General features: G+C 37.2%; 1 protein-coding gene across 1 annotated transcript in view; it reads left to right on the top strand.

Moving 5' to 3' along the window:
* KCNJ3 (potassium inwardly rectifying channel subfamily J member 3) overlaps positions 1-13,118 on the top strand; it is a 151,239-nt gene extending 138,121 nt beyond the window's left edge. The window contains exon 3 of the mRNA XM_063115736.1: positions 12,532-13,118. Within this exon, the coding sequence (XP_062971806.1) occupies positions 12,532-13,118 (587 nt within the window). The remainder of the gene's footprint in view (positions 1-12,531) is intronic.
* Positions 13,119-20,605: the final 7,487 nt, after the last annotated feature.

Here is a 20,605-nt window from a genome sequence, read left to right on the forward strand (position 1 = left end):
AATAAATCTAAACTGAACTTTTAATTAATTGGAATCCCAGTGATAATAATGGTTGATAATAGCCACCAGTGACTGAACCTTTATTATTTATCATGTAATATGGTAAGCCCATAAATAGGTTATATCATTTAGTGTCACAATAACCTTATAAAATAGATATTATTATCCCTTATTACTATTCATATTTTATGACAATCATGGTTTAGATAGTATAAATAACATGCCGTATGTCTTATGAATGGTTCAAGCAGAAACAATCTCAAGTTTATTCGAAGCCTATTTTCTTTTGCTTAACACTGCCCTGTTTCTCCTAAGTATGTTTTCAGCAATATAATCATGAATTCCCTGTGATACTTTCACTCTCCGTTGGCCCTTAGCATCTGCACTTAACATTTCTTTTTGGAAGTCTAACATTTTGCTCTATTGGTCATTGTTAAAAATCTATTTTTTTTTTTTTTTCATTCTTCTGGGAACTCAGAAACCTAAAGTATTACATTTGAAGTATTTGTCCCTAAATTTTTTATTGAAGCTTGATTTTCTGACAAATATAATTGGGCTTTTCTTCTTTTTTTATTTTTACTTTTTTAGAATTCTTTGACCTAGCTTGAGCAATAATGGCAAACCGATGTCTGAGAACACATTGTAAGACCAAGTGCTTGTAAATAATAGAGGATGATATTGGGTTGAATGCATGCCAGGAACTCTGAAAGTCTGTCTGAGCAGAATGTGTTGAGCTTTAAAGGGATTCCATCTATTTGAAAACTGCAGTTTCTGGAAGCAATTTATGCATTCTTAATGGCTTTGCAACTTATATCCCAGAAGAGCCTGACGCCAGTAACCTTAGTATTATTGAACAGTGGTATACACAGTGTCTTTATGTTTTATAAACAAGATGAAAAAATCAACATCATAAGCTTCCTTTGAAAAGTTTATATTTTAAATTTCAGCTCAGTGCAGCACAAGAGGCAGAGTGCAGAGAATGCCAAGTAAGCCTTATAGTTATTATATCCTGGTGGATGGGTGAAATTTTGGAAGGACTTTAGGGAAGAAACAGGCACCTTATTCAGTAATCCTTAGAGCAGTGTGTAGGGTGGACTAGGAGATTACTTTGTGATATACAACATTCTCTGCATGCTAAACTATTAGCTGATTCAAGTATAAAAACAACTGCCAACTTGAAGAAAAAGTAAACAAAGATAGATGTAAGGACAAAAAACAAACCTTTCTTTGGTTAAATTTCTCAACTTTGTGTGTATGTGTGTGTGTGTGCGTGCACGCACATAATGAAACATAGTCATATAGCCTTTATTTAGGGACTCCTCTGGGAGGAAATGACCAAGATTTTTTTGTGTATGCAATTTACATATATTACTTAATTTTATTTAATCCTCACAATATTTAGGTGAAATCAACAGGGTGGGCCTCAATTTACAGGTGGGGAAAGTAAGGCTTAAGGAGATGTAGTAGTTTTTTCGAGGTCAGCCATTAATTAGTGGTGAAGCTGGGATTCGATGTTTGGTGTTAGGTAGGTCTGACATGAACACTTATGCTTTATCCACTATGCAAATGGCCTCTAGGGCTGACATGACCTGCTTATTTTGGACACCAGAATATCAGATGTGATTATTCTGTAGAATCTCCTTGGTTCAGATCATTATAGTGATACCTAAAAGTTTGTTTACTTAGGGAGGTAATTGAGAAATATGGATCCCACATTAAAAATGAACAGTGTACAATTTCCTTAATAATTAATAAACCCAAATGTCTATAAGATACTTATACACGCATATGTTTATACAAATAATATTAATTTTTAATTCTGTTATCAGATTCCGATACCCTATCACTAATGATGTCATGAGGCAGTAAAATTATTGGTCAAGAGCTTAGGTTGAGGAATCAGTATGGGTTACGGACTTAGATCTGCTGCTTATTCTCTGTTACTAAGCTCCAGTATTCTTCCTGAAATGTAGAAGTGATAAAATCTTGTTCATAGTGTTGTTGTGATGATATAGCGAGATAAAATATGTTACATCTATACAGCACAATGTTTGGCACTGAAAGAAGTGTTTTCCAAGCTAGCCGCAGTAACGCCATTCCGCAAGGCACAGAAAAATACCCTAGTAAAAAAAAAAAAAAAAAAAAAATCAACAGCAGTTTCCAGGGCGCCCTTCAGCTGTTTCAAGAACTCCCACATGACCCGCGCTTTTCCCTGGCCTTGTTTAAACCGACCAATTACCTTGCTTCTCGCTTCTGTACCCGCGCTTTTCCCTGGCCTTGTTTAAACCGACCAATTACCTTGCTTCTCGCTTCTGTACCCGCGCTTTTTGCTATAAAACAAGCTCAAAAACTCTACTCGGCGCGCCAGTCTACCGAGAGACTGAGCCGCCCGGGTACCCGTGTGTTCAATAAAACCTCTTGCTAATTGCATCCGGAGCCGTGGTCTCGTTGTTCCTTGGGAGGGTCTCTCCTGACTGATTGATCGCCCAAATCAGGCGTCTCTCATTTGGGGGCTCGTCCGGGATCAGACCCCCACCCAAGGACCACCGACCCACCAACGGGAGGTAAGCTGGCCAGCGATCGCTCCGTGTCTCGTTTCTGTGTCTGACTCCGTAACTCTGACTGTCCCTCTGAGTGCGCGCATTTTGGTTTCAGTTTGTTCCGGGCTGATCGCTCTGGGAGCGACGTGTGAGTAGCGAACAGACGTGTTCGGGGGCTCACCGCCCGGTAATCCTGGGAGACGTCCCAGGATCAGGGGAGGACCAGGGACGCCTGGTGGACCCCTCAGGAGAGGATCATTATGTTCTGATCCCACTGCCGCGTCTAGAGAGGCGCGCTCTGCCATCTGACTCCTTCTTTTGTCTCTACGCTACTCGATCTCGCCGCCGTTTCTGGTTTCTTTTTGTTTTGTTCCTGATAGGCCTCTGTGTCGTGGTCCCTCTCTTCGAAATGGGACAAAATAACTCTACCCCTCTCTCCCTCACTCTAGATCACTGGAGGGACGTAAGAGCAAGGGCTCACAATCTGTCCGTGGAAATCAGAAAGGGAAAATGGCGGACCTTTTGTACCTCCGAGTGGCCCACGTTCGGTGTCGGGTGGCCGCCGGAAGGAACTTTTAATGTTTCTGTTATTTCCGCAGTTAAAAGGATTGTCTTTCAGGAAATCGGGGGACACCCGGACCAAGTTCCATATATCGTGGTGTGGCAAGACCTCGCCCAGAGTCCCCCACCATGGATGCCGCCCTCCGTCAAGGTCGCTGTCGTCTCCAGTCCAGAGAGGCCATCCGCTCCTCCCCGACCCCCCATTTACCCGGCAACAGACGACTTGCTCCTTCTCTCTGAGCCCCCGCCCTATCCGGCAGCCCTGCCACCTCCTCTGGCCCCTCAGGCGGTCGGACCGGCGCCGGTCCAGGCGCCCGATATTTCCGATCCTGAGGGACCAGCCGCGGGGACCAGGAGTCGCCGTGCCCGCAGTCCGGCAGACGACTCGGGTCCTGACTCCACTGTGATTTTACCCCTCCGAGCCATAGGACCCCCAGCCGAGCCCAACGGCCTAGTCCCTCTGCAATATTGGCCTTTCTCTTCAGCAGATCTTTATAATTGGAAATCTAATCATCCTTCTTTTTCTGAAAATCCAGCAGGACTCACGGGGCTCCTTGAGTCTCTTATGTTTTCTCATCAGCCCACCTGGGACGATTGCCAACAGCTCCTACAGATTCTCTTCACCACGGAGGAACGAGAAAGGATTCTCCTCGAGGCCCGCAAGAATGTCCTGGGGGACAACGGGGCCCCTACTCAACTCGACAACCTCATTAATGAGGCCTTCCCCCTCAATCGACCTCAGTGGGACTACAACACAGCCGCAGGCTTTAGAAGTTGTGAGGACCCAGATCTGGGACCAGATCAAGGAGGTGTACAAGCCCGGTACCGTGACAATCCCCCACCCGTTCCAGGTCGGAGACCGAGTGCTTGTCAGACGCCACCGACCCAGCAGCCTTGAGCCTCGGTGGAAAGGCCCGTACCTGGTGTTGCTGACCACCCCGACCGCAGTAAAAGTCGACGGTATCGCTGCCTGGGTCCATGCTTCTCACCTCAAGCCTGCACCACCCTCGGCACCAGATGAGTCTTGGGAGCTGGAAAAGACTGATCATCCTCTTAAGCTGCGTTTTCGGCGGCGGCAGAACAAGTTGGAATGAAAACCCTCACCAGCCTGTGACCCTCACCTGGCAGGTACTGTCCCAAACTGGGAACGTTGTCTGGAAGACAGAGAAAGTCCAGCCCCCTTGGACTTGGTGGCCCATTCTTACACCTGATGTATGTGCCCTGGCGGCCGGTCTTGAGTCCTGGGATATCCCAGAAACCGATGTATCAACCTCTAAGAGAGTCAGACCCCCTGACTCAAACTATGAGAACGCTTATAGACAGATCACCTGGGGAGCCATAGGATGCAGCTACCCTAAGGCTAGGACCAGAATGGCAAGTTCCACCTTCTACGTGTGTCCCCGGGATGGCCGGTCCCTTTCAGAAGCTAGAAGGTGTGGAGGGCTAGAATCCCTGTATTGTAAAGAATGGGGTTGTGAAACCACGGGGACTGTTTATTGGCAACCTACGTCCTCCTGGGACCTCATAACTGTAAAATGGAATGACACAGAGCGATCATGGGGTGCCCTACTGGCAACCTGTGAAAAAACCGGCTGGTGTAACCCCCTTAAAATAAATTTCACAGAACAAGGACGGCAATCCAAAGAGTGGATAATAGGAAAAACCTGGGGATTGGGATTCTATGTGTCTGGATATCCAGGCGTACAGTTGACCATTCGGTTAGAGATCACCAGCAAGCCAGCTGAGACAGTGGGCCCCAACTCCGTCCTTGCGAAACAAGGACCCCCTAACAAAAACCCCCCTTCCCCAACGAGGGAAGCGCCGCCCATCTCTCAACCCTCGGCGGCTCCTAGCCAAGTCCCCACGGTACTGGAGGGAAGTGTTGTCCTGAACACCCTGTCTCCCACCACGGGCGACAGACTCTTTGGCCTTGTGAGGGGGGCCTTCCTAGCCTTAAATGCTACCGACCCAGACGCCACGAAGTCTTGCTGGCTCTGTTTGGCCTTGGGTCCCCCTTATTATGAAGGAGTTGCCTCCTTAGGAGGGGCCTTCACTTATACCTCCAACTATACCCAGTGCCGCTGGGAGAGCCAAGGAAAGCTTACCCTCACTGAGGTCTCAGGACACGGGTCGTGCATAGGAAAGGTGCCCTCTACCCATCAGCATCTTTGCAATCAGACCCTACCCATCAACTCCTCCACGGAACATCAGTACCTGCTCCCCACCAACCATAGCTGGTGGGCCTGCAGCACCGGCCTCACCCCCTGCCTCTCCACCTCAGTTTTTAATCAGTCTAAAGATTTCTGTATCCTGATCCAGCTGGTCCCTCGCATCTATTACCATTCTGAAGAAACTTTGTTGCAGGCCTATGACGATCCTCACCCCAGGGTTAAAAGAGAGCCTGTCTCACTTACCCTAGCTGTTCTTCTGGGGTTGGGGGTCGCAGCAGGTATAGGTACTGGCGCATCCGCCCTAGTTAAAGGGCCCATAGACCTCCAACAAGGCCTAGCCAGCCTCCAGACCGCCATGGATACTGACCTCCGGGTCCTCCAGGACTCAATCAGCAAGCTGGAGGACTCGCTGACTTCCCTATCGGAGGTAGTACTCCAAAATAGAAGAGGCCTTGACCTACTGTTTCTAAGAGAAGGAGGCCTCTGCGCGGCCCTAAGAGAAGAGTGCTGTTTTTATGTAGACCACTCAGGTGTGGTGCGAGACTCCATGAGAAAACTCAGAGAGAGACTAGATAAAAGACAGTTGGAGCGCCAGAAAAACCAAAACTGGTATGAAGGGTGGTTCAATAACTCCCCTTGGTTCACTACCCTCCTATCAACCATCGCCGGGCCCCTATTGCTCCTCCTTCTGTTGTTCACCCTCGGGCCCTGCATCATCAATAGGTTAGTCCAGTTCATCAATGACAGGGTAAGTGCAGTAAAAATTCTGGTCCTTAGACAAAAATATCAGACCCTAGACAACGAAGACAACCTCTAAATTCGCTCTAAGATTAGAGCTTCCCACAAGAGAAATGGGGGAATGAAAGAAGTGTTTTCCAAGCTAGCCGCAGTAACGCCATTCCGCAAGGCACAGAAAAATACCCTAGTAAAAAAAAAAAAAAAAAAAAAATCAACAGCAGTTTCCAGGGCGCCCTTCAGCTGTTTCAAGAACTCCCACATGACCCGCGCTTTTCCCTGGCCTTGTTTAAACCGACCAATTACCTTGCTTCTCGCTTCTGTACCCGCGCTTTTCCCTGGCCTTGTTTAAACCGACCAATTACCTTGCTTCTCGCTTCTGTACCCGCGCTTTTTGCTATAAAACAAGCTCAAAAACTCTACTCGGCGCGCCAGTCTACCGAGAGACTGAGCCGCCCGGGTACCCGTGTGTTCAATAAAACCTCTTGCTAATTGCATCCGGAGCCGTGGTCTCGTTGTTCCTTGGGAGGGTCTCTCCTGACTGATTGATCGCCCAAATCAGGCGTCTCTCAGCACATTGTTAAGTCCTCACAGTGTAATTAAAATTGTCACTATTATTTCTACTATTAATAAATACCAATTCTAACCAAAAGAACATAAGCAAATATTTTTTCCCTGTTCTGTCAAAAGATGATTCATTAATGTTTTAATTCCTAGAAGTTTACTGATCTTTTTGGTTTCCCATGCTTTTTCCACATATAATAATAGATATAATAATGTAATAAAATACAATGATAGCTAATATTTATTAAGATTTTGCTAAACATATTGCAAAGCATATTGCTAAACATATTGCATACAATATCTCCTAAAATTATTCTGATGATTCTAGAACTTAAGTACTATTATTATTTTAATCTTAAACATTAGAAAAACTGAGGTTCAGAGAGGCAAAGGCACCTTCCCAAAGTTAAACAGCATAAATAATGGAGCTGGCATGTGGCAGCAGGGTTGTCTGGCACCAGCGTACTTACTCCACGGGGCTGTGCAAATTCTGATCCCCCTTGACCACAAAATCAAAGAATGATGCTCTTGTACCCAAAAGTTGACACTTTCAGTTGAATATTCATTAACTTTATTTCTGATGCTAAACTCTCTCTTGTTCCTTTTTTCCAGCTATACACAGTACAACTTGATAGAGAGGCAGTATAATATAAGCATTAAGAGAATGAATTCTCAAGCCTGATTTCTTGACTTCAAATTCCAGCTTCACCTCCTCTGTATGATCTTACTATCTTGTAACCACTCTGTGACTCAGTTTCCACCTATAGAAAATAGGAAAGGAGATGATTACCTTTCTCAAAGAGTTGTAAGGATTGAAGACAACTTGTAAAAAGTTTTTAGACAGGTACTTGGCACATAGCCCTATACAGGTATTATTATTACATGCCTTAACTGAAGAAGTTTTTTGCTTTTGTTTTTTAGTGCACGCATGGTAAAACACAACCATTACAGGAGAATGTTCTATCTCTTTCTCTGTCCCACACCCCCTCTTTCTCTCAAAGCAACTTCTATATTAGGTAGAGTTTAGATAAAGCCCCCACTGTGCAGAAGTTATTGATTGTATATTTTCTATGTCACAGCATCCGGAATTACCCTTGGTTTGTAGTTATATTGTCTTTAACCATGTCGTAACCACCTCGTATGCACCATCTCTGGCCAGGAGAAATAATGGAGAATAAGTTAGAGGTATTCTGAAATTTAACTAAGACCTTGTCAAATAACAACTCACTTTGTTATTCTCACTTTAAAAGCTTTCAGACCTGTTTTTGAATGAACATTCAATTCAGTTAAAGAGATAAAGTTAGTGTGGTGTAAAGGCAGAACCTGGAAAGGGAAATGTCAGTAATAAAGAGGTTAGACCACATTGCTTTTACCATTTTAAACATATATAATTATGCTGGAATAAATGACTTTGAACAATAATATATACCCTTTTAAATCTACAAATCAAGGCACAGAATAAATCTTTTTCACAAAATGTTTTTCATCTGAGGATTCAGAAGCCCCAGCTATTTCCAGTAGCAGCATCTGTTGCTTCTCCAGTTTCCACAGAGATGAGCTCGTGTTGATTTTCACCACATTTGTTCAAGTCTGGAATCCAGTTAAAACATGCAAACAGTTGTATTGACAGCTAAGAAGTGCAATCACATAATACCCTTTGAATAATGGTATTCACCTGCATTTATTTTAAATCAAATGGCACAATTGTGAATCTATGCATTGCTTATTTTAAAACAATTTAAATTAGAGTAAGAAATATAAAATAAAGCATTCTAGAAGAATGCTATGATACACACATGTTCTTAGAAAACATAATTATATCTACTTTAAAACTTCTTATTTGAAATTTGCATTTTCAACACCATTTGGGGATAACTTTTGCAAAAAGAAATAGATCTTTGTCTAAACCGCAGATTGACAATCATAGACATTTTCCAGTTACCCAATTTGTAAAGTTTCCGTATCATTATTCTTATACTGATTGCAAAATAATAAGAAACAGATTTTAAAACTCTGGTGGTTGTGAATGGGAAGTGTTTGATATTTGTGTACCAAAACGTAATGAAAAGTGTGAAAGGAACAGCAGAAGAACAAAGGTAAAATGCTGACAAATGTTCTTAGTGTAATTAACATGGTACTGTATTTTAAATGATTTTAGCTGTTTGGCTTGCTGCAAGCCTTTTATACACCTCAAGTTCCCATACTTCGTCTCCCCTGCTATTAGGGGTACTTAGATGGAAAATGCTTAGAAACTCCAAAAGTTGTGAATATGAGTAATGCAACTTTTTAAAATATATTTTTAAACATTTTGAATATTTAATTGATATCAGAGATTTTTAAATTTAATTTTCTGTATTGCTAATATGAGCCAAATTACTAATATGTCAAAATTCCCCACCTATATTACTGCATTATCACTAATTTTCAGGAAGAAAAGGAAATGTAAATGATCATTACAGAATGATAAAAACAGCTGTCATTATTGAGTTTGGCCTCCTCATCACCGAGCACAGTTTTGTGCCCTTGACTTTTAAACTCTTGAAAGGTTTAGAGGGTGTTGTTATATTTAGCTTATAAAAGAGAAAACAGGCTCAGACAGCTTTAAGTAATTTTCATGAGCTACGTATTTAGTAGTGGAATTGGCAGCCAAATTCATATACTTTTCAGTTATATAAAGATGTTGCCTCACATTATATCAGTTTGCTGTAGATAGAAGTAAAGTTTATTTTACATAGTAGAATAGAATCTCCACCTTCCTTTTTAGTCAAAATCATGGACTGGCATTTCAATAACAATACTTACAGATATTTTAATGCAAACAAACACTTGAATATCTGTTCCCACTATAGATGTCAAAGCACCTGAGTACCTTAATAATCAATGGCCTGTTTCCCCAGAGTAAACATTTTATAAGATTTTTATCTCCCCCATTTTTTCCCTTCCTTTAAATCCTTCTAGTACTTCTCCATGACTTCTGAAAACCCTATAGGAAACAACTCAAGGAAACAACACTGATGATTAAGGATCATCAGTGTGGTATATTGTAATGGTAAATAGCCAGGCCAGAATTTTTATGTCTAACTTCATATTATTTTCTAATATATATATATTAAAAATATTACCAAAATGAAATGGGCTAAGGTGGTCATAATCATCAAATTTTGTTTCAGTATTTGTTGGTGTTAGAAATAACCGAACACAGTTCATCATCTAAATTCAGTTTGGTTTTTTTTGGTTGTTTGTTTGTTTGTTTGTTTTGGCATCTGGCCAGTACCGGGATCAGACACTGGAGCTTGGTGTTATCAGGACTACACTCTAATCAACGGAGCTAACTGGCCAGCCCCTGACTTTACTTTAACTCAGTATATACATGCATTTATATTGATCAAAGGACAAACCTAGAAATCTACCTTACATTTCAAAACACTGAATTGTATCGAGTACATCCCCTCATTTCAGATAATGCTCAATTTTCAATGAAGTTTTTAAAATTAAAGTAGGTTATAAGGAAAGTACTATCACTTAACAGTAAAAGTACATTTATAACCTTTTTTCTTAAATTTAAATTAATGTTCTGTACTGGAAAGATACATAGAGAATTTATGAGCATGATTAATTTCAGGGAGAAATTAGAGAGTACTTCAACATTTTAAAAATTATTTCGTATCTTAATGGATACAAACATCAGGTATTTGTTCTTTATTCTAGGCACTTTTCTGTTTCTCTAAATTTTTCTAAGTAAAATCAAGTAATATATCAGGAAATAGATTTTATATCTTTTCTGATTGGGTCATAATCTAGAATTTTTTCTAATGAGACATTTAGTCACAGACTAGAAAATTATTGGAAAATACAGGATGCTGCTGTGTGTGTGTCTATAAAACTTACAAACTATTTTTTAAACTCATTTCATATATATATATATGAGAAAATATACATATATTTTTCCCCCAACCCAGAGGCTACTCCTAACATAGTATTGATTATGAATGCTGATATTTGGTCACTGTCATATTTACACCATGACAGAGTTAAAGTAATAAATTGTTTGGAATCAAGTTCCTAATTAAAATAATAGAGGCATTATGGCAAAGTTAAAAAAAAAAAAAAGCCACACACACATAGAGAAATCACAAAATACTAGAATCTTTTCTCTACAGCTTACAGCTTACTACATCTGTGCCCAAAAAGGTCAAGAGACTTAACTTCTCTGAGCACTAGATTCCTTATCTTTAAAATGGTCATAAGAAGATCTTCTTAACAGGACTAGATTGAGGATTAGAAAATAATAGAGAAAGAGAGAGAGCACCTAACACAATGCCTGCTGTATGATAGGAATTTGTTTTCTACATAAGTTTCTTTTAAAAAATGTCGAGAAAAATAGTATATAGTGATAACAACTAGTTTCCTGGTGATATACGAGAATATTTCAAAAAGTTCATGGAAAAATAGAATTGAAAAATAATATGAATTTTTCCATGAACTTTTTGAAGTTCCCCTGTATAACATAATATTCATAAGGCAAGATTTGGAAGGATTCTATGAATGATTTAATTTATCTTCAATGTGGCTTTTTACTAATACATTTTATCCTAATTCTCTGTAACTATTTTATGTGTGCTTAATAGTCAGGGCGGAAAAAAGGCAGACTATCCTTTTTTATCCAGGATTAAAAACAATAGAAATTACTTACAGTGTGACAGGGGAGAATTGAAATGAATGAAGACTGTAATTACTTGTTTAAATCATACTTAATTATTGAAGGGATGATATGATTTTTTTAATTCATTCATTATTTTACATTTTAATAGCCTTTAATAGAAGTCTGATTGTAAAGGTTGAGGAAATCAGTGAATTTTACTACTTAAAGAAAATTACATCTTTTGAATAATACTCCTATAAGACTGAAACTTGATATATGGTTTTAATTTACTCATCTACTTCCAGTCTTCATAAAACAGATATTTAGAGGTTGACTGAATTGATAGAAACTCAATATAAATAATTGTTTTATGAAGGGAACAAAATTGAGTAAATCAGAGTACCATGAGGTAAATGATATCCAAGCAACATCATATATATAAAGAGCAAAATATTACATTTAATATCCAGCATCTAGTTCCAGATATTCCTAGAGCAGGAATGGACATGGACACAGCACATGGCCCTCATTACTGATTTTAGCATTGGATTTCTAAAGTTTGAGCAAAAGTTCATCCTGACCTTACAGATCCAAAAGGATAGAACCACCAAAGTGACTTTTCATTATCCAACACAGAAATATTTCACCTTTTATTCATTTAGCAAATACTTGGCAGAGTTGTCTTTGGTCCTCTTACCTCCCATTGCAAGCCTTCACTGTGTGAAGAGAAAAAAGTGAGCTCTAAGTTGTTGAAAGCCAACTATCTGTATACGTTATATGGTACATTTTGCATTTCTGTATATGTAATTTTATTTCATGTTTATAGCAATCCTATGAGAGTGGTGTTTTCTAGGCTGTACAGAAGAGGAAAATGATACTCAGTTAAGTATCTTTCTGAAGTTTACACAGTGGTAAAGTTTGGATTCAAAGTCAGGTTTGTTTTATATGTCACATTGCTTCTCAAATGATGGAAAATGATTATATGATTTCTCCACTATCTCCTTACAAAGGTACATATGTTCTGAAATTATTCTGTCGTTTTTACTTTTGGTTTATGAAAATTAAACAATCAATTATGTTATGATGTATGACCCTTCAAACATGAACAGTGTCAGCACCAGTGTTTTTCACTGGAAGAAAGTATATTTATCAAAGCTATTAACTTATAGTAAAACTCGTAACCTGATCTATTACTCAGTTTATTCAGATAAACAGTCCAAAACTTACGTAAAAAAGAAAATGAATTTTTTAGGTCAAACTAGCTTTCCCTGTGCTCCCACTATGCATAATTTATCAAGCATTTTCTCTTTGCTTGTAGGGATGACTTGCCAAGCTCGAACATCATACACTGAAGATGAAGTTCTTTGGGGTCATCGTTTTTTTCCTGTAATTTCTTTAGAAGAAGGATTCTTTAAAGTTGATTACTCCCAGTTCCATGCAACATTTGAAGTCCCCACCCCACCTTACAGTGTGAAAGAGCAGGAGGAAATGCTTCTCATGTCATCCCCGTTAATAGCACCAGCCATAACTAACAGCAAAGAAAGACATAATTCTGTGGAATGCTTAGATGGACTAGACGACATTACTACAAAACTTCCATCTAAGCTTCAGAAAATTACTGGAAGAGAAGACTTTCCCAAAAAACTCTTGAGAATGAGTTCTACAACTTCAGAAAAAGCCTACAGCTTGGGAGATTTACCCATGAAACTTCAACGAATAAGTTCAGTTCCTGGCAACTCAGAAGAAAAACTGGTATCTAAAGCAACCAAGATGTTATCTGATCCTATGAGCCAGTCTGTGGCTGATTTGCCACCAAAGCTTCAAAAGATGGCTGGAGGAGTAGCTAGGATGGAAGGGAATCTTCCAGCCAAATTAAGAAAAATGAACTCTGATCGCTTCACATAGCAAAACACCTCCTTAGGCATTATTTAATGTTTGATTTAGTAATTGTCCAATATTTGGCTGATGAGGTATTCCTCCCTAAGGAATCTGAAAGGTACATTTTCCCCCCAGTCCTGTAAGCATATTTGAGAGTCCTTCCTTCCCGGTTATTGCTACTTTACCGAAAGCAAAAGTTATGAAGGGAGGACATTATAAGGAAGTAATTAATGGGCATGTATTATCACATCAAGCATGCAATAATGTGCAAATTTTGCATTTAGTTTTATGGCATGATTTATATATGACATATTTATATTGTATATTCTGGAAAAAAAAATATATATATATATATATTTAAAGGGGAGGTACTCTCCCAACATTTCTAACATATGTATTAAGCCAAATGAGTGGATAGCTTTCAGGGCGACAAAACTACATACATATGTATATGTGTTCACACATATACATATACATGCACACACATATACACACACATACATACATATATATCTGATAAAATTGTGATGTTTTGTTCTAAGTTGTAGTTCTTGTGCATGTTTACTTTATTAGACTAGGAAGGCTACTGGCATTAATTATTAATACCAAATATTTTAGCCTTAAATTATTTGTCATTTTAAAATCAAATCTGATTTAATGTTTTCTACTGTTTAAGGTCCTGCAAGGTTTTCGATTGTACTTTATATGAAAGAGTCACACAAGTTTGTGCTATTTATGGCCCTGCAAAAATATAACCATTATATATTTAACTTGTAAATTTTAGAACATACCAGTATATGGTATATCATAGAACTTTTCTTATGATTTTTAAAAATTGCTAGTACTGGGGGGAATAAATGTTAATTAATTTGAGAATTGGTCTATTCCTGGACTAATTAAAATCTGGAAATCTGCTCTGTATATGATCTAATACAGATATGAGCTCTGAACAAATGCTGAATCATTGTAATAGTAGCCAAGTTTTATTAAATATATCAGAATCTGTATGAAAATACATAATTAATGGTCCCTGTTTCAAACTGAGTCAGTTGGAAACATTTTCACTCTTTTTCTGGAACTTTCTATTCATTTTAAAAACAATAATTTATCTTTAAAGAGACACACAATGCAGTGAAACAGATGATAAATATTTATGCTTAAAATATGTATGTCTAATTGAGTCTCTTTTTTATGCTGTTTTCTTATTTATGGCATTTGTTGTAACAGGATAGATTTTTTCTCACCTGGGGAAACTATCCCATGCCTGTCACTCATAGTTCAGGAGTAATATTTTGTACAGAACTGAGAGAAATTAAAATTAGATGAATTGAAGATATCTTACATAGTTTTACTGGTGTCTTGGATCCCTGGTCTACCCAAATAATTTTAGCAGTACTGTTTTCTAACCCCAATGTCTGATATTTATGACTCTTTAGTGGGAATCAAAACTATTGATCAGTAGAACCCTTTCAAAATAAAGATTTGGAATGCAGAGATTTTTATGAAAATTTATAAGTGCTCCTTATCAGAATATCATGGGTTTTCCTATAATATTTCTTAGGGCATTGCAATATAAGTCTGCTCAGAATTAATCCACTTTTCATTAATACGTAAATTTTTAATGGCTGATTTGGACACCCATTGCTTCCTATTCTTTAGCAATTCTGTGATAATTTAATTATTGGCAAATTATTACATCAACGATTCCATTATTAACTACAATAATACCTTCTGGCTACCTCTGTATCAACCGAATACTGTAGGTGCAAATATATACCAGGGAATTATTACTGACAAAATGGTCTACCTTGAGCATCCATCCACTGTGAATAGAGTGGGTTGCCCTAATCATTGGTCACCAAACTTTTTTATTGGCTGGATATAAACAAAATAGTGACAGAAAGAACAGGGTCCAAAGGTCATGGTATATTTATTTGCAGTGGAAGTGTAGAGATCATTTAGTCCAACAACTTAAAACTAAATAGAGCCATAATTTACTTTGGAGAGTCATTTTAATTTGTCTTTGGTACCAAGGAGAATGTGGAAACCAAAACAAGCTCTCCAAATGTATTAATCCATTCCACAAAATTTTGCATGCCTTCTATGTCCTAAGCATTTTTTAGTTCCTGGGGATTTGGACGTGACTAAGTCAAAGGAAGTCACTGCTCACCATGAACACTGCATATCAGTGAGAAGGAGACAGACAAAAAACAAATGAGACAATTTTAGGTAGTAAAATATATATTAAGAGAATAAAAACAGGGTAGCATGATGGAAAATGAATGTGTGGAGTAAGAATTGATTATTTTGGAAGAGATAACTGCCTTCAGGAAGGGATAATATTTCTAAACAGAAACCTGAATGATGAGAAAGAGCTACTATTGCCAAAATTAATTTATCTGAGTGAATGGTATTCTTTTATCTTTTCCACATGCGTGTGGGAAAGGTATGATTTCTGCATGTAATTGCAGTTTAACCCCTCTTTCTAGGTTCATGATAGGTCCCGGTATACCCAGGAAAATTTGTTTCTATCTGTTGTTCCTGTGTAATTATTAGTAGTACTCCCTTTCACTCTTACAGTGTCCTGGTTTGGATGATACATGGTGAAGTTTTTGTTGAAAATAACTAAATTATGAAGTCTAATATATTTGGATAAAAATAAAGAATTTTTTTCTTCTCCTTTTGCTGATTTTCTTTGGCACTGATCATTCCAAGCAAAATCATCTCAGTTTCATATATTTTAGACTGAAGGACTTCTTATTAAAATGATTCCATGTAATGTTTGTTTAATCTGTATATGACATGTCTCAGCAGTAAAACGTTATGCATTTTTTTGAGTGTGTAAAAAACAAACTTCTGGTATTTCCATTTCAGAAGGTTGTAAGAGCTCAAATCAAAGAGGGTAGAACTCAATTTAGGCCAAGATAATTTTCAGCCCACCAATGTGGTGGCTATTGGAAAGGAAAACATAATGTGATAATTGAACTGATTAACTCTACTTAAAAACTAGAAACTAGTCCCTTTTCATAGCATTTTCATAGTGTAGCTCCTGTTGTAGCAAAATATTTCATTCTATTTATCAAAATGATGTAAATAAAAGAAATACAATTATTTTGATAATGCTTATCTTCTATTTAAATATTTATCCTTTTCAGCAATATGTGAATACACTTTTGTAAATATATATCAAATGAAAAATAAGGATATTTTATCATTAATTATTTCTGAAAAAAAAATCTTAATGCTGTTGTATGGCTTTAAATACTATGAAAAGTATTCAGTTGTCTCAGGACTCAAGAACTATTTTGTCTGAACAGGACCAGTTCATAATGCATTAATTCTATTGGAGGAAGACTGAGGTTATAGGGAAGCTGACTTACATTCTATTTGTATCATGAAAATTTCTGCCATTCCATACCAGGAAGAGGGTTCAGCTTGACTACACAGCAGGTCTGTGAGCTCTACTTCAGAATTTATGCTTGAATTACATTGTACATATTCAAGTTAGTGCCAAACTAATTGCATTTTTACAGCATGCAATCTATAATTATTTAAATGTACAAGATCATTTAGGTTGCAAAGATACAAACTCTTGTATTCAATACCGCAAGTTTAGTTTTATAAAAACTATATTAAACTTTTGAAATATGATTGGGTTTAACTTTTACAGTGTGCTCATCATTTTTTCACTTTCCAACAGTTAATTATTAACATTCTTTGACTCAATTTGTTCATTATAAAACTCAACTCCTGAAATACAATGATTTAATCCATCACAAGTCATTCCTTGAGAATTACTTTTGTTTTGGCTTCTTATTGGTGAGATGATTTGGCAGTATGGAACCTGAATTTAATAACACAGATGATGGGAGACCTGCGTTTCTTGAAGGAAGATTCATGACCTTCTTACCCTTTACTGAAACAGTGTTTTAAAAGGTACAGTAAGTAAAGAAGACAAATACATAGTTTTCCTAATTTTATTTAGATATGGAACCATCTTATAATAAAGTGTTCACTTGGTTCACCTGAAAGTGTTTCACAGAAAAATAAATGTTCCTAATCTTGGATCAGATGAATTCCGTGATGTGTAATGTGACCAACTCCCAGGCACCTCACAGAATTAATTGAAAAAGCTAAGTTGCTGCAGCTTCTGACCCAGTTAGGTTCAGAGAGGATGGTCCTCATTATTTAGTAGAGTCGGTGTTTTGTTTGTTTGTTTGTTTTTAAATTAGAATTTTTTTAACCTGTAGAGTTTTCTTGAAATGATGGCTGTTTCAGAATACCTGGGTTGTGTATGACCAATGGATGCCATAGAGAACAAATATGATAGGGCCCACTGTTTCCTCATTGCTTACTAAGAATTATACCCGTACTCTGGTTCATCCTTTCCCAGCATAAATGCACCAGTCACTTGCATAGGACTGGCATATATTACTTGAATCCTCAGAACAACTCTGCATGGTAAAAATTATCCCCATTTTATACTTGAAGGAACTGATTCTCAGGAAGGCTGTTTTTTTAATTAAATCTACAAACATGAGGCATAGTCTCTGCCCCATATAAAAAAATCTATGGAGATTCCTTGTTTTTTGTTTGTTTGTTTTGTTTGTTTGTTTGTTTAACAGCTGTATATCCCAGACAATTGGTATGCATGCATGAAAATATTCAGTGACTGTGTGCAGTTGTTTCAAACATGCAGGATGTCTTGTGTAATGAAACTTGAATTTCTTCTTGCTGTGATTTGAAGTGGTGGGTGGAAAGTGATAGGAGTATAAGGAATAGACAGTCTGTTGATTAAAGAAAAAAAATAAGTAGGAAAGAAGAATAAATGAAGAAGGATATATTGGAGGAAGGTGGAAACTGTAAGTGATGCACAGAGAAATACATGCATGGTAAAAAGGTAAAATGAAAGGAAGCCAAAAAATCAGGAGTCCACTGGACATTTGAAAAAATATTTATAAAATGTTTCAAATAAACAGAAAAGAGCCTCATACCCAGGTACATCAAACCCAAGGATAAAAAAAAAAAAAAAAAAAAGATACAGGAACATTTTGCTATATTTGCTTCACATAGTTTTAAAGAAATAAACTGTGATAGAAATAGCTAAAACAGCCACTTTCTCTCTTCCAAATGCTACAGCATTCCCTTTCCCTCCCGTTCTTATCAGAAGTCACCACTATCTGGAAATTTGTGCATATGCCTCTCATGCATGCATGCACATTTTTGTGTGTGTGTATACACATAAACGTATATGTATATAAATATAAATAAATTTAAATATAAATGTATTTTACCTATAATATAAATATATTTTTTATAAATAAATATATATTTATTTATATATAAATATATATTGCATATTATAGGTAAAATATATTTATATTTTATGAATACATATTTAATATTAATATAAGTAAATTATACATATACAAACTTAATAATAGTTTTGTATTGGGTTTTTCTACTTTGGATTTTGTATTGCTTTATTTGTGCTTTTTTAAACGAATCATTTATTGTAGTAACCCTTAAAATGTAAACTTGCACACATCACCTAATAAAATTTAAAGGTAATTAATATATCTACCCTCCTTTTAAACAACACAAGGATCTTAGAGCATTTTAAATTCAGCTATATCTTCTCCTGTTTTTCATATTATTTTTGCATAATATACTTTTTTAATGTTTTAATAAAATTATTTGTTATTTTTAAGTCAATGAATTTTTATAATTACCTATGTATTTACTGATTCTTTGATCACCACAGCTTCTTGCAGTCTGCTCCTTCATTTTTTTTTTTCTTTTATCTTCATTAAGTAAATAAGTAAGTGACGGAAAATGTCTCGGCTCTTGATCATCTGAAATCTGAAATATCTTTTTTTAAATTTCTTTTTACAATTGTCTTCTGGACTTTTTTGCTGATGGAAAGTATACTCTATGTTCACTTCCTGTGTTTTGTGGTAGTGGGTATTTGTATATTCTCTTCTACCTGGGTATTCTTCAGTTTCACCATTATTCTACTAGTCAGGAACCATGTAACAAAAATTTCTTCTCTCAGAATATTTGGATAAGATATTCATAACTGCCTGATGCTTTGGTTTGGCATTTCAGCTTCTCCCAGGATACCTTTTCCTCTGTCCATAGCCACATGCACAGCCAAGCTTCCTCGTCACAGGGCCGTAGGTGGAAAGTTTGGTCCTTGATATGACTTTACAGGGCCCTAGAGTTATGCAGGGACTTTAGTTCTAGTTTCCTGATTCACAAGTGTCTGCATCTTTCCTATCATGGGTGTTAAAACATCAGTTCCTCAAATTAGGGCTTACACTCAAGTCTAATTCCCCTTAAGATGTGAGTAAGAATTCACACACCCAAATACACACACACACTCACATTCCTTTCATGAAATTATTTTCCTTCTGAATTTCAAAGACATTGTTCCATATATATGTGTGTGTGTATCACCTACACACACACACACACACACACACACACACACACATATAGTAGAAAGTCATACACACACATAAAGAGTCAGTTGCAGTTTCTGCAAGGCATGTTAAATAGTTTTCCCCACTCTACCTACTCTCTCCTTGTTTTCTCCCTAGAGACAGAGACTTTCAATCTTTGAGTGAATCTGTTGTCATTCGCTTGCAAATTTCTAATTAAGCTTATTTTGCTTCTTCTGGGTTTTCCATTTTCAGGCATTATCTGTTTGATTTCCACTCTGGTATATGAAGATTTATCTCTATTTGAAACCTTGCTACCCACTATACATCTACTACATTCACTCTACCATAGTTAAATTTCCAATATAGTTATACCATATTTTTTAACAGGTTAATTATCAGTGTTTTCATTAAGTTCTACCACAGCTGAGCCCCATGTATTCTGACAGTTTTCTCACCCTTCACAGCTTCTCCCCCTAAGATTTGATAATCGTCTTCTTTTTTTCTTTGCTCATTTATGTATATCTTTATCACCAATTCAGCCATAGAGTCTTTCCCAATTATGTAAACACGTTCTTGCTAATTTGTCAAGCTCATTAGATATTCTATCAATTTGCCTTCTTAAAGAAATCTCTACCTAGGCTTTCTGACCTGCTCTGCTCTGTAAAGTTCTCTAAGTCTGCTGCACAGCTGTTGTCTTGAGATCTCCCCCAGTTCATCATCCTGGGGATTGCGTTCTAGCTCTTGGTGTAGTAACCCTGTTACATGGAACATGTTTTTTGTTATTGTTGTTGTTGTTGTTGTTGTTTCTTTCTGGATATACTCTGCCTATTGATGAAGCAAATTTTCCAGGAGTTTCTGAGAAAGAAAATACAGTGGCAAACTTTTTGACAACTTATATATCTTAAAATAAAATAATCTTTTCCTGGTAATTAATTGGCCAATTGTAGAAATTATTTTTCTCCTGAATTTCAGTGACATTTTTGCTTTTTTCCCCCTAGTTTCCAGTATTCCTATTAAGATGTCTGTCTGATGTCATTCTGAATTTTAATCCCTTGTATGAAACTAGTT

Source organism: Cynocephalus volans, chromosome 1 (genome assembly GCF_027409185.1).
Source record: "Cynocephalus volans isolate mCynVol1 chromosome 1, mCynVol1.pri, whole genome shotgun sequence".
Taxonomy (NCBI): Eukaryota; Metazoa; Chordata; class Mammalia; order Dermoptera; family Cynocephalidae; genus Cynocephalus; species Cynocephalus volans.